At 45.4% G+C, this 14,558-nt stretch overlaps 1 protein-coding gene across 8 annotated transcripts in view; it reads right to left on the bottom strand.

Annotated features, from left to right (window-relative positions):
• lyst (lysosomal trafficking regulator) overlaps window positions 1-14,558 on the bottom strand; it is a 55,848-nt gene that overhangs the window by 2,334 nt on the left and 38,956 nt on the right. For 7 of the 8 annotated variants that reach the window (XM_029449313.1, XM_029449307.1, XM_029449309.1 and 4 more), the window contains 31 exons: window positions 13,720-14,344; window positions 12,793-12,973; window positions 12,071-12,240; window positions 11,682-11,912; window positions 11,349-11,515; window positions 10,083-10,235; window positions 9,793-9,954; window positions 9,200-9,391; window positions 8,859-9,070; window positions 8,568-8,777; window positions 7,939-8,115; window positions 7,720-7,796; window positions 7,414-7,602; window positions 6,292-6,437; window positions 6,109-6,205; window positions 5,873-5,934; window positions 5,612-5,667; window positions 5,362-5,514; window positions 4,517-4,761; window positions 4,247-4,313; window positions 4,003-4,159; window positions 3,329-3,469; window positions 3,002-3,219; window positions 2,553-2,783; window positions 2,242-2,431; window positions 2,024-2,160; window positions 1,767-1,865; window positions 1,200-1,339; window positions 1,009-1,106; window positions 753-909; window positions 87-158 (listed from right to left, as the gene is read on the bottom strand). In XM_029449313.1, the coding sequence (XP_029305173.1) occupies window positions 87-158; window positions 753-909; window positions 1,009-1,106; window positions 1,200-1,339; window positions 1,767-1,865; window positions 2,024-2,160; window positions 2,242-2,431; window positions 2,553-2,783; window positions 3,002-3,219; window positions 3,329-3,469; window positions 4,003-4,159; window positions 4,247-4,313; window positions 4,517-4,761; window positions 5,362-5,514; window positions 5,612-5,667; window positions 5,873-5,934; window positions 6,109-6,205; window positions 6,292-6,437; window positions 7,414-7,602; window positions 7,720-7,796; window positions 7,939-8,115; window positions 8,568-8,777; window positions 8,859-9,070; window positions 9,200-9,391; window positions 9,793-9,954; window positions 10,083-10,235; window positions 11,349-11,515; window positions 11,682-11,912; window positions 12,071-12,240; window positions 12,793-12,973; window positions 13,720-14,344 (5,212 nt within the window). The remainder of the gene's footprint in view (window positions 1-86; window positions 159-752; window positions 910-1,008; window positions 1,107-1,199; window positions 1,340-1,766; window positions 1,866-2,023; window positions 2,161-2,241; window positions 2,432-2,552; window positions 2,784-3,001; window positions 3,220-3,328; window positions 3,470-4,002; window positions 4,160-4,246; window positions 4,314-4,516; window positions 4,762-5,361; window positions 5,515-5,611; window positions 5,668-5,872; window positions 5,935-6,108; window positions 6,206-6,291; window positions 6,438-7,413; window positions 7,603-7,719; window positions 7,797-7,938; window positions 8,116-8,567; window positions 8,778-8,858; window positions 9,071-9,199; window positions 9,392-9,792; window positions 9,955-10,082; window positions 10,236-11,348; window positions 11,516-11,681; window positions 11,913-12,070; window positions 12,241-12,792; window positions 12,974-13,719; window positions 14,345-14,558) is intronic. The other variant, XM_029449312.1, reaches the window with a different exon arrangement.

Here is a 14,558-nt window from a genome sequence, read left to right as displayed (position 1 = left end):
GTATTCACGACAGAATTACATTTACAATTGTGTCAAGTTGCACAACATAAAAGCAAAAAACCACAGTTGTAGTGCCGATAAGATACCTGATGACGGGTTTGCTCGACTTGGAAAAGGTGATCTCTCTCACTGGTTTTAAATCCCAGGTGCTCCACAACCTGAAAATATTTCAGACATATGAGAACAACAGTGGGAATTAGGATTGTCGAGATATACTGGTATTGATGATAACCGTGATATATACATTTTTTTTAATATTGACATCACACGTATGATAATGTCGGGTCAATAATCCGGCACCTCTTAAATAATTTCCTTTTCTTTTATGTTCTCGCTTCGTCTCCCTCTCCAAACGCCCGACACACATGAGTGTAATTCATTTTTCAAAAAAAGAGACAAAACTCACAATAAAGAAAGTTATCATTTTCAACAAGAAATGTCTCTGGATATCGTTTATTGTGAATTATTTTGGCCACAATAATAGTGTAGTGAAACTGATATAGTGACAGCACAAGTGTAATTAGTTTGTTCAACTTTTATTTAACCTAAAAATAAATTAAAAAAAGGGAGAAATAATAAAGTAATGAAACTATTAAGTAAATTAATCAACTAAATAAAAAAAGCAGCTGTAAGTGAAATAGGATGAAATAGAAAGTTAAAGGATAATAATTATTCTTAAGACGCTGAATCTCACATTCATTGTCTAAAGAAAAGAAGCACATAAACGTGAATAAAAACAAGTTCCTGGTCACCTGACGACGCCGTTCTCCAGCCCACCGGCGATGACGTTGACAGACACGCCCTCCGGCTGGTTGGAGAAGGCCACGGAGCAGATGATCTCTCTGCAGTGGACGTGACCGATGAGGTCGCCGTTCACCGTCCACAGACGCAGGTCGCTGCCTCCGCCCACTGCAGTCACAGAATCATGTGTCAGAACTCACATCAACAATGTGTCAGTCTGGAAAAGTGATATGATAAAAGTCCGAGAGGACGCAGAGCGGTCCTCACCTGAGTCGCACACTGTTGCGATGTCACCCGTGGTCTCGCTGGCGGACACGGCAGTCACCGGGCTTTTGTGGCCAGTGAGGCTTTGTACATAACAGAGCCTGAAGAAACACAGAGCATCATTTTACTCTAGATTTCTCATCACGCACAAAAGACATAATAGAAGCTTTTTCCCCCACATCTCACACACTGACCTGTTGAGGTCCCAGAGGATGCAGGTGCCGTCTCTGCTGACACTGATGAGGATGCTGTAGGGTTTGCAGACAAACAGGCTGGTGACTTCCCCTGTGTGTCCGTACAGGTGAACCTGAGCTTCCACCTCCATCTCTGAGGGCTATGGAAAGACACACATTAGAGACCATATACACAGAGGACATGCAGATCTGAATGTTAGCATGGATGAGGTATCTCAAACTCCATTAATTAAAGGATTTTCTGAACAGCACAAATCAATTGTTGCTGAAACACCCTTCAGAGACAGAGAAAACAGGAACTCTAGATGCCTATTGGTGGGGGCCGATGAAAGTCTGAAAGCTTCTCTGATGACTGAACTCGCAGACCTCTAGTCCCACTTGTAGACTCGCTGGAAATGTGTTTCAAGGGCAACTGTGATGTGACTAATGAAGCCGAGCGTTTGAGCACGGTGAGGCGGTCTAAAGAGGGGTGGGGGGGGTGGGGGTAATGTGAGGTGGGTGGGTGGATGTATTGGGTGTTGATGTGGAGGCGGAAGGTTAGAGGGGGACGTCACCATGGAAACCCACCGTGGTGTTGGTGAAGCGGTTGCTGTAGGCGGTGATGACTCCACACTTGCTGCCTGTAAATAGCTGGCAGTCATCGGGCACCCAGGCGCAGCTGGTCACCTGGAGGAGAGAGAGGCAGACGGTTGCACCGAGGAAACGATAAACCTGACGTTTTATTGGTCGATCCTCAGTGTAGAGTTGTGTAACACTGACGTGAGAGACGTGATTCCTTTCACTGACAGGTGCTCTGGTGTTCTGAGAGTTGAACAGGCGTTTACCTGGTGAAGTTGTGAACACTGAATGAAGTTGATAGGTGGTTCGCTCTGCTTGCTCTTCAGCCTCAATATGTTGTCTGCGTAGCCCCAGCTCAAGATGGCCGACCACTGGATGTCTGTGCTGTGCATGCTCCGAACGCCTACAGAGTAGAGAAGATAAAGTTAATGGAGTCAGCAGGAGGTTGTGCAACACACCCCGCACATCTGCCGGGCTTCCTTACCCTGCTCCTTGCTGTAAATCATCATGAGGCAGAACTTGCGGGACAGCCCGCAGATGGCTCGCGTTGGCAGAGCCAGCAGGGATCCGAACCTCTCCCCGTGCGGCTGGCTGAAACACACCACTGGGTCTGGAGCGGAGGGCGAACCCACGTACTCTCCCCACTTCAGACCTTTGATCCACGGCAGTGGGCTCTGTGGGGCGAAGAGAGGAAATTGCCAGGTGAGCAGATGATGATTTCACGGACGATGTATTTAAGTCAATTCTCGGCGCACGGCGGGATGTCAGAGTCACGACCACCACAGAGTAGATTACCGGGCAGATTATTTCCTTGGCCTGTTCTCGGGTTTCTCTAAAGGCCAGCTGAACCAGGAGACCCATGGCTGCCGGCAGCTCCCCCTCCATCAAGAGTTTAGGGCCCGCCCTGCTGACGTGAGAGGCGTTGAAGAGCTGCCTGGGTGTCTGTCCGTATGTCTTGATCATCGTCTCCAGGGCCCGTCGCTGCACTGGGTCTTCAACAGACGAAACGTCCATGCCAAAATAAGTCTGTGAAAAATGATACGAAAGCTTAATGCGAGCAACAGTGATCATTTAGTTAACGAACAACAACCTGTTTTTACAAAAAGACAAACTATGAAGGAAAGAAATGACTAAAATGCAACTTTCCATCTAAAAGAGTAAGACTAAGGCTAAATCTAACATGGCTGCAGACATTAACACTGGTAAGTAACATCAACTTTCTCAATGATTTCTATGAAACTCACAGCTGGGTGGAAGACGTTGATGGCGTGGACGGATGCTTTGCCTTTCTGCTTGAGCCCAAACACCAGGTCGATCCACTGGCACAGTGTCTGGGAGACCTGGTCCGACTCCAGCGCTTGCCGGTGGATCAGGATGAACAGACGGGGGTCGTTGCGAGCCCAGGGCGGCAAGTTCACATGATTCACCCTCTCACCATTTTGACGAACACCAAAATCAAAACCTGTGAAGGCAAAACATTTTTAATGCAGGAGAAGATATGCAACATGTATGCTGGTGTAAATGATGGGTATACAGAGTAAAAGGTTTCAAATGGAGTGGAAAGTGATTACCCTCTCTGTTGACGAGGAATTCTGGGAGGTAGAAAAATTCCGGGATGAGCTCTTTCACGTCAGTCATAGACTCGAAGGAGGACAGGCGCCACGTGGTGTTCATGGAGTGAAACGTCCGGTCCGGGATATCAAAGCTCTGGTCTGATTAAGGCCAAAGACAATCTAATTACAGATTCCACTCACTGATTGAAAAGATCCCCTTTCATGACCTCAGAATCCACGCTCGCTGAATACATTTACGGTGACATAAAAAGATGCCTCGGAGGATCACAGGAGGGAGACGGATGAATGGAAGAATAATTAACAAGAAAGGAAGAAATGGAAAAGAGAAGGGGAAGGGGGCGAGGAGTTGATGAGAGACGAGGGTAAAGATGGAGTAACCTTTCATGTGATGCTCAGTCAGATCTGAGATCAGGACGTTCCGACATTTCAGTCCTAAAAGCTTCAGCATCGACCAAGACGGAGCTGTCAATGCAGACAGGCGGCACTCGCTGCTGCTAAAAGCTTTTTCAGAGACGTATGGCGATTATCTGCTGTTAAAGAGCCCTGGCCTGCCATTCAGTTAACATTTACACTGAAACTAAAGATACTGTAAAAGACGATGCAGCTAGAGACTGAGGTTTCTTTTCTCCAGATGTTATTCCTTAATTCTTAGTACAACTTGTGTGACTCACCCTGGTATGAGAGGAACATCTTGGTGAAAGGAGGCATTCGAACCAGGAAGTGCAGCACCGTGCCGCTGTTGGAGTAGTGTGAGCCGTAGTGGTAAGGCTGGACAGGAGGCATGGGGTCGTCCTCACGGATGCCCTTCTTGTACTCCTCCTCAAGGTACTGCACAACAAATACACACACACACACGTTTTCTTACCGGAACACCAAATACACTCAAAAACACAATACATGTACAACAGGGCTTACCTTGTAATTATCCACGTAGCGATCTTCTTTCTCTTTTGACTGGACTGCGATGGGTTTGATTAAATTTCTGCACGACAACAGAATGTAAGCAAAGCAGAGATGAACCGGGATACTTATTTTAAGATCTAGGATCTGAAGAATCAATGACTGAGGAGGTACATGTTCAAATCCTTTATACCAAAGACTAAGCATCATAACATTATGTAGTCTCATGTTCTAATTATATACCTCAAAGGCCTTCACAATCATAAACAGCCCTCCAGCACTGACCTGTAGATGTTTGGGTCCTGCAGGTCGATCGTCTCACTGATGTAATCTCGCAGGATGAAGGGGAACACCGGGTACTGCATGAGGTCATTGAAGGAGCGGCCTGCATGCTTGTTGAGGTGCGTGAGGTACTCGAAGTTAGAGATCTGACCCGAGCCCCACAGCTGAGTGAGCGCCGTGATGTTTCCGTGCTCCAGCAGGTTGGGCAGATCAGAGGTCAGGATGTTGTGGTAGACGTCGTCACGGAACTGATGCGAGGAAACAAAAAGAACCGCGAGATGTTATTTAAATCTCTAGCGTCAGCACTTATTCCATGTTTAGTTTCACTCCTAACTCACAAATGTAATGCAAAGTGACAGCTTTGTTAAAGTATGTTTTAATGCATTGTATTCATTTATTGATAGTTGACAAGTATCGGACAAATGAATATCTTGCCCTGATGATGGTGAGAAGTCAGAGGCTCACCAAAGAGACTACAATTCATCTAGGAGGAGGCTTTAGTGTGTGTACCAACTCTCAGGAGTATCCAATCAATAGGGGTAAGACATTAAACTAAAAATCAATACATAGTTTTAGTCTAAACTTAGTTTTTTAGGTTCCTTTAAAATGCACAGATCATTTGAGGATGTATCTGTGTTGCCTCCATGTGCCGAGCACTTCTGTACTTCATAGATTCTTCAGAGTGGGAAAAACCTGCTGTGAACCCCCGACTTGCTTAAAAGTCGATTGTCCAACAAAATCATATCATCACTTTCAGTGAGTTACTGAAAGTGATGATATGATTTAGTGTAAAATTATAACAGTGTTTTTTCCTACATTCCTACATTTTGAATGTGTCTTTGCCTCACCTTGGTGTTGTCAAAGGCTAACAGCAGCGTCCTGCCGTTGGTGAGGAATATCTCCACAGCATTGTCTCTCAGCTGCCACCAGCGTTTGTGCACCTCCTTGATCTCCTCGTACGTCCAGGAGAAAGAGGGGGCCTCGGTCTCCCCATGAAGGCTCTGTCAGAACACAGAAAGCACATCCTGGGTTGAGTGCCCAGCTGGACACGCATACCTCTCTGGCAGAACATAATCCTGAACAGTCCTCTGGCTTTACCTGGTTGTCATGGGCATCAGCAGCGTTGTCCTCCACAAAGTACATGCCAGACTTTCCTGTGAGACATCGCAGGGAGAGTAAGATTTGGCGTACCAAGAACAAGACAAACAAAAGCCCCCCCCCCCCGCTGAAAAACCAGCAAACACTTGCGTGTGAGGGGAGAGCAATATTCACTAGTGCGAGAGAGAGACCATGTAAGTCTTTGTTACCGGCTGACTATATTATGCACGGAGCAGTCGTGAGAGATGGTCAGTGTCTTACCCAGCAGCAGCTCCCCTGCGGTCTCTCTGGAGGGGGCGACGCTGATGCACCGTCTGGTGAACCTAAGCACAGAGAGACATTTCTCATACAGGAAATACAGCATCTGAATAAAGCATAGACACCTCTCAGTGTAGCTGAGACATTTGTGTGCCTTCTTCAGATCCCCGTGTCCTCCTGAGAGGGATATGATGTTAACTAAAGGCTTATAGGCAGGAAAGGGAGGTAGAAAATGATACCTGATGGGCTCGCTGGTGGCTTTGTCTTTGACAGTGGAGGAGAAGGAGGAGTGGGTCTTGTCCTCAAACAGGAAGGACAATGGTGGCTTAACTGTGTCTAAATAAGACATGGAGGTTACATTAAGCACTTGAAAGGATACAGAATATTGCCATACTGCTATAAGTAGAAACGGGTTTCTTCACCTTCAGCCTTACGTCTGTCTTTGAGCAGGTATTTGTTAGGAATGGTGAGGTAGCATCTCTGTAGCCGCCGTCGCTCCCGGTTCGGCCCTTCGGTGGGGTCCAGCTGCCAGGACGTTGGGTAGGATGTCTGGTCGTACCAAACCGCCCTGAAACAAAGCATTACAGCCCTGTCAATCATTTTGTCTGCTCATATCAATACAGAAGGAACCTCACTGCAGAGCCGTAGCTACAAATAGGACACAGAGGTCATATCATTAATACTGTATTAGTTAAAGGGGGGGATTTTAAAGTTTTTTAAACCCTGGTACAGGGTTCAGTCAAAATCCTTCACTTTCATATTATATCTAACGTGCATTCATGCAGGTCTACGTCCCCAGAAACATTGTGTACTACACACTTGCTCCGACTATCTACAGCTAACGGACTCTAAGTGTTTCTCTCTTTACTGATTGACGGTCTCTCTGGTTCCTAAACACACCGTCTGACATTTTATTACATTAGCAGGGGATTTGCTTTTTTTTTGGTAAGCATGTACAAATACTAACAATATTGCAATATACTATATGTATTCTGGCCATGTTTTCAGATAGGAGGGTACGCTTAGGCTTTTTGTTTCTGCAGTTCTTTTTCTTTGTTTTATGTGTTCACAACCAGAAAATAAAACATTCAAAGAAAAATAATAAAGACAAAGATTGTACAATTCATTAAACGTTTTAAGACTAGGCCGTAATACAGAAATTGATATAAATTAATAATTAACATTTAGGTTTCAACGATGCAAATATCAGTCAACTCCTTTGGTCCAGACTGAAATGTCTCACCAACTATTGTATGGATTGCCATGACATTTGTGTGGACATGTCTTCCCCGTAACCCATTATAATAACTTTAATAATTGCTAAACCTTTCATCTAGTGCCACCAGCAGGTCAGTTCAAGTTAGAATTCTAAAACACTGTTAGTGTCTGATTGTCATGATATTATTATTCAAACAAACCGAATTGTTTCCCATAAGAATGTAATTTTCTCTACATATTTTTAAAAGAAGAAAATGACCAGAAGATTATTGTACTTTGTTCCAATATTGTGTAATCCCCTGCGAGAGATCAATGTCGATGCCTACCGGTCATGTGTGAGTTGTTGCACCAGCTCCTGCCAGTGTCGGCTGGCGCTGAGGTCAGTCTTATAGAGTCCCCTGATGTGCTGGATGACTTTCTTTCTCTCCATACCTTGTTGCAGAGACACATTCTGTGTGATGTCAGCTGCAATCTTTGAAATGTCCTTGGACTTTCCATCCAGCCTCTGGATAAGACTGCAGAGGAGTAAGAACAAATGGAGTGAATAGAAGAGTAGAACAAAGACTTGTGTCTTACCAAACTTTTCATGTGCTGAACATCAATCAGGAAGAAGAAAAAACACCCCGACTCACTTCCTCTGAGTGTTGGTCATTTTCTTTTCCCATGCCGCTTTGCTCGTTTTCTCCTCTGCTTCATATTTTAATTTTTCCTGTATGAATAAAATTACAAGTAAGCAAGACACATTATTTGATATTTCACACAGTTAAAACAGGAACATTGAGTTTGACTAAAAAGGCTTTAGAAACGGTTCCTTCCCTTTAACAACGACCGTTTGTCTTTGTAGGACCTACCTCTTTTATAGCCTTGAGCAAGTCTTGTTTGTGTGGAGTGTTGGGAGGGATGCAGCGATGGCCACAAAGCTTGAGCGAGGTCATGAATACACCCACAGCGTTCTGCTCGTCTTTGGTGAGGCTGTCCTTGTGATCATGCAGCATCTCGTACAGGTACAGTGACAACTTTGGACCATGCTGCGTTAAAGAGGGAGAGAGTAAAACAAAGCCCTTATTACATTTTCATCGTGTTTGTTGCATGTCGCAGACAGTGATGGACAGAAAACGAGCCTTAGCCGGCAAGTTGACCGTCAGCAAAGCCTGAGAGGAGGACGAGTGAAGACTCCCGTGGTGAAGTGAGGGCGCTGCTCAACGGCATGAAAACATCCATCACAGTTATTTTAGAGCCAATGCCTGACAGCTCCTGGAAAACTTGTCTGTAGGAGTCAAAATGACAAGCAAAGCTAATAAACTGAACTCTCACTCACACGTTCCCCCAAAGCCAACAGAATGTCTGCACTGGGAAGGCTAAGAATGACCAGAACCAGAAATATATCACTGTGGGGGTCCAACACTAGGCAGTGAGCAAAGGCCATGTTGACGTGAAAGGTGAAAAATAGATTTTAATGATGCATTTCCTCCACACTCACCTCTAGACCCGGGCTGAGGCTCTCCTTGAGGATGTCCAAATGTCTTGGATCAAACACAAACTCCAGCGACTCCTTCCTGTCACACAAGGGAAGCGCAGGGCGGAGCGTGTGCACAAGAAGGCGGCCGATCTGGACCCGAAAAGTGTCCCGACACGACCATAGGATCCTCCGCCACTGCTGATGCGGGGCTCCTCCTCGACCCGTGCTACCCTGTGAGAGCACAACCATCAATGCAATGTCTCACAATATAGCAATTAGCTCTTTAAAAAAGGCTTCTTCGTGTCCTCGTACCAGGCTGATTTTGATCCCGTCCATCATGAGTTTGAGAATGTCTTTCTGAAAGCTCTTCTTGCTGGCAGGCGGCAGGGTGAAGGGAATGGGAGAGTGTGGGAGGGAGGCGAAGCCACCATCGTCCTGCGGTTGATCACCTGGATCTGGCGTTAAAAACGTATGGTCTGGACAGTCAGGAATATTCAGCAGGTCAAATAAGTCCTCGCTCACATCTGAAAGGAGAGCATTCAAACAGAACCAGGATTAGAAAGCAAGTTAGGTTTACTAGTAGGTATTCTCATCTTCTCTATTATATAGATATAGAGAAGACGAGAATAGATAAGTGGGAGACGTTTCATTACCATGGTAAATGAGTCTGTTGACGGCAAGAACCACAAGCCTCTGCAGCCGTTGGACAAACTCAGTCTCGCTGGCACGGATGGGGTTTTCCTGGCTCATCCTCCTTTGCATCATCTGGTTGAGCTCATCGCTGGCTACGGAGCGCATCCGCATCAGGAGAGAGTCGGTCTGGGCCAGAGAGAACCGGCGCCGGCCTACAAGCAAAGTATCAGCATGTGCAATTATGAGAAAACTGGACAAACATGATGGTAAGCCATTTGTAAGTATAAGCACACATTATTTTTTCTTTTCAAGTTAAGAGTAAGTTAAGTATCTCGTAAAGCATTGCACACAGAGAAGATTAAAAAGATTCACTCATCAAAGAGCCATCTGTGCTGGAAATGCTTAACACTGATTTAGTTAAGCATTCAAACATGCACACACACACACACACACACACACACACACAAAAAGGCACCAGTAGTGCACGAGAGTACCGGGCAAATTAACCGCTGAGGTGAGTGCAAGGGTAAAGGGTGAGTTCACAGTAAAAATTGGGAAACATGCTCCGTGGTAAGGAGGATGTTCTCAGCTGCCGACCGCAGTCCCGAGCTACCTGCGTCACAGTGGAGCATGTAGGATGGAGCTCCAGAGGGGGAGGGGAGGGGGGAGTCCTGGGACAGGAAGCTGAAGGGAGGGGAGAGGGGGATCTGGCCATAGGAGCAGTAGTGCTGTCTGGGGATGCGGGGGATAATGGAGTCTTTCATGGCAATGGAACCTTCAGATCGGGATGAGGAGAGGATCAATAAACAGTGAACTGCCTGAAAACACATGGTGGTCGAGTCTACCTCGACACACAGAAAAACTGCACACCAGATTACCGACGCATCCATTTGAGATACTCACCAGCGATGCTCTTGCGCTTCTGATAGATGGCATGATGCGGAGAGCTCGGCGTATTGACAGAGCTGCTCAGCTTCTGAGGTTCCTGATTAGCCGTCGTCTTTATGAACTCAATCGCTGACTGAAGGACGCGGAACTGCAAAGCCACAGCCATCTCTGGGAAATAAACAGAAGGAGACAATGAACTTTGTCACGTTTGACTTTAACCTCTTCCTGAGGGACTGACGATGAGCTACATGCAAGAATCGTGCGAACACATTGTTACACGTGATTTAAAAGAACTTGTAGCATGCCCCAATTTTATTGTACTTTGAATTTTCTCTTACATATGAACGGATTTCACGAGGGTCCAGGCCCGTCTTACTAGTCACGCAGAGAAAGTCTTCCCTATCTCCACAGACGTAAAAACACTTATTTGACCAAATAATCTTGCTTTAATACGAATAAATTTAGAATTTAAACATGTTACTAGAATCCACAAAATAAAACCAAAGTGAAGTTAATATTCTGTTCCTTCAGTTTTTATTTATTTGTTTTACTTCTAGCTTCATATCAGACCATTCTTCTTCATTTTATGTCTCTGTACAGCTTTGCGAGGACACAGGGTTGACAGATGTAGTAATATTTTAGTTCCCCCTAATGTGATAGAGACTCTGATAAATATGTTATGTTTTAATTTGCTGATTTTAAATTATTTTCAGTCCTGGGTAACATTTTTATCAGTGAAACTTGCCCACAAACTGAGCAGAGAGGGCAGCCTTACATGGCAGTTTTGGGGTAGTTGATTATGCTAATGATCGAATCTCAAACACACCTTCTCACAAACTGCTGTCATTCATCAAGTTGGCCCAATGAGGACAGCAATACAGTCGAGTATAATTACTAAAATGACAAACACACCGAAATAAACAGTGCCATGTACAGAGCCATAATGCCTTTGTAATGTTTCTGTGATCACAGAATGATTATATCACGTAAAAAAAAGGCAAAAGAAATAAGCGCTAATGGAGAAGCGATGGGAGAGATACTTTTCAATTGCAAATTTATGGAAAAATGAGAAAAAAACTATTTAGTGAAAAGATGGAGATGTGAGATATTTCTCAAATTATATTTTTCCTCAAAAGAGTTCTGCGGTCGTAGATAATGAAGTGCCAGCCCAGTTTCTTTCTGCAGCAGAGCTTGACAGCTTGATATCATCCAGAACTGCAGCGCACGGACAACACTGATGTATTTTGCATGTGTATTGAATTTTAGAAATCCATCCCTCACCCTGTGTGCGACGCATCTTGCTGGTCTGCATGAAACCCAGCAAGGTAATGAGGTCTTCAATGATGCGAAAGTACTGGGACCCTGAAGAGCTGCAGGAGTGGATGGTCACAGCTACTAACAGCTGCTGAATGTCACACACAAGGAGCTTGTAGTCATTCAGGGGAATACTGCAGAGGGAGAACAAGAAAAGGAAGAAAATATGAAGCACAGGAAGTGAGTCCACCACTCGTATACAACAGATCAATGAACAGTGAGAGGATTAATGATTCAAAGGTTCAAGACAAAACCCATGAAGTTGTTAGAATAACTCGTCCTCTGTTCTGGCAGCCGTACCCGTTCTCCATGCCGTTGAGGGTGGAGAGGGTGTTAAAGAGCACGTAGAGCAGCCCGTGGTCTAGCAGGATGTCTGCCAACTTGGGGCAGGCGTTGAGGAGCTGCAGCAGCATACACAGGATGTTGTGCACCAGGGAGTTCTCATACAGGGAGTTCTCAATAAGACCCAACACTGGGATGATACAGCGCTTTCTGAAGGGTGAGATATTTTCCATTTCCTCCAGGTCCAGGCTGGATAGAAATACAGAAAAAAAAAAAAAAAGTGATTCAACGTGCATACATATGTCTGCATCAAAGACATGTATTCATACTGTGGACCATCCTATGCAGAATATTCCAAGATAAAAACAGCCTGTGGTGCACTGTACATGTATTGTCCCTGGACTCACTCTTCCTCCAGGCCCACCGGCCGTCCGAATAGCATCTCCAAGAAGCATTCCAGGAGCCCCTGGCTGCCCTGGTGGATGTACAGCTGATTGGCCAGAAGTGAGAAGCCGTGGTTCTTCAGAAACTTCTCCTTCTGCTCCTTGAGGGCTCTGCTGAAATATGCATCCAGCAGCTAGGAGCAGAATAATATGAGGCAACATTAAGATACAGTCTCAACACTGGCAATATATTTTGATACTTTGCCAACATGCTGGCACCGATTTTAGACTACAACATTTTTTCTTAAGATCTTGAGGCACAGGGGAACAAATTAACAGAATAGTTCAATATTTTCCATAGATGAGAAGATTGATACCGCTCTCGTACTGTACAGTTTGTTTTGCATGCCTATTCATGCTGTTTACACCTGGTATCGGCGTTCAACCTTTCAAAAACAAAATTTTCGCGTTGCAAAAAACTGTATCTACAGCTTTGTTAGCTTAGCATAATGACTGAAAACAGAATGTACAGCTGGCCTGGCTCTGTCTTAAGGTAACAAAATCTGCTTACCAGCACCTCTAAAATGTAAATGTGACTTTTGAGAATGGAAATGAGCAAAAACATTTCTCATTTTCTATCTACCAGCCTCACACAGTAAGTCCAGTAAAATTTGACTCCTGGTGCGAAAATCAGATCACCTTGCTGCACAGTCTTCGAGACTCATCAAAGACGACATTGCACCAACCTTCATGACGCCTTGTTGGATGAGAGGTGACGAGTGGTTGACCAGGACAATGAGTGCCTCTGGCTGGATGAGCTTGTCCATCACCTCCTCGAGCATGAGGTCAGGCAACAGCAGCAAGATGCCCCTCAGGAGATCGTAGAGTCCACAGCAGATCAGCACCAGGCAGTCCTCGGTGCAGGACCTGAGGAACACAACTTTGACTTCAGTGCTGCATTAGAGGAAATACAGCCAGCTGTTCACACAGTTAGCTGGATTTCCTCATCAGTACACACAACAACCGTCGTACTCAGACTTTGTTGAATGTATCTATTTTCATTGATTCTGCCAGAGTAGTTAAAGAAACAGAATACAAAACAAACACCTGCCATGAATTTAGATTTAAGCCGTTGTTTTTTTTGTTCCTCACAAATTCAAGGTAGCACAGGTTGAGTAATGACATACAAATGATAATTTTAGGGGTGAAGTATTTCTTGTCTGACAGCCTATATTGTGTCTAATAAAAAGACAAAGGTGACTTTGAGAAAACAGGAATAACAGGATTACAAGGAATAAATCATTTTTTAATTTCCTATCATCTTATGTCAGCAGCTGGCTGGCCCTGCAGGTAGACATAAAGTGAAACTGTCACTGCAGTACAAATCATTTTCAAAGTTGGCTAAGGTTTATTACCATAACCAAATGTTGTATTTAGATTATGCAAATCCCAACACAGCTCCTCTTTATCAAGCAGAGTGGTCGAGGTGTTTATCTTTCTTGCGAGTTATGTACCAGAACAATCCCTACATGGGCATGTGTCAGTGCTCGCTGTAAGGTTTGGTACGGGCTGACTTAATTAATATGATCATTTGTAATGATATTGAGCATTCAGACCTTCATCCTGAGAGTATTTTCTTGAGATATAGTAATACCATGACTATGGCAGCATACCTGTCATTGGACTCAGTCTTGCTGTGCGCCCTCTCGTAGCCAGGAGAGTAGGTGTAGCTCTCCCAGTCTTCAGGCATGGAGCTTCGTTCAGCCGAATTGGGCCAGCGACCGATTGCCAACGAGCCATTTGGAGCTGGGAAGGCGAGGCCCAGACTGGCCAGATTGCTGTGGCTCCTCTGGAAGGATTGGATGCCTTTCAAGCTGTCGGGGCGGCGCGGCACTTCGTCACTGGCCCAGTCGAACCTGTCCTCAGACTCTGCAACCCCAACGCTGCCCTCAGCTAGGCTGTCCACCTCCGCCGCCTCGTCCCGCTCCTCCTCCACGCTGATGGAAGGAGTGCGCAGGGCTCGTCCTTCCCCTATGTCCTTAGACTCACAGATCGTCTTGGCTGATTCACAACTGCTCAGGAGCTGCTCGTCGCCTCCGCCCTTCTTGAGCGTCTCTGTGCTCCCAAGAGCCTGCTGAGTGGCGAGGGAGAACCCGTTACCTTCGCCTGCCTCATTTGAGCCACCGTGTCCGAGTCGAGGTGTCAGTAGAGGGGACGAGTATGGCGACGGCGCCAAGCTAGGTGGGCGTAGCGACTGATCATCACCTCCATGTTCAAGGGAAGGACCGAGGAGGTGGCCTGGGAAACAGAACAAAATGACTCAGCACTTAAATAATATTGGACTTTATAACTGAAGGCTGCAAAGAGTCTTATTTGTATGCAGACGCACTTGCAGTACAAGCAGTTATATTGACAGACTGATGAACAACATGGCGCTGCAGAGCAGGATCAGGGCTATTCATTAACAAAATTGTACATTGACTTGCGGCCAGTAATTGCAGGTTATGTCAGT

Source organism: Cottoperca gobio, chromosome 15 (assembly GCF_900634415.1).
Source record: "Cottoperca gobio chromosome 15, fCotGob3.1, whole genome shotgun sequence".
In the NCBI taxonomy this organism is placed as follows: Eukaryota; Metazoa; Chordata; class Actinopteri; order Perciformes; family Bovichtidae; genus Cottoperca; species Cottoperca gobio.
This window is presented reverse-complemented; position numbering and strand designations above follow the sequence as displayed.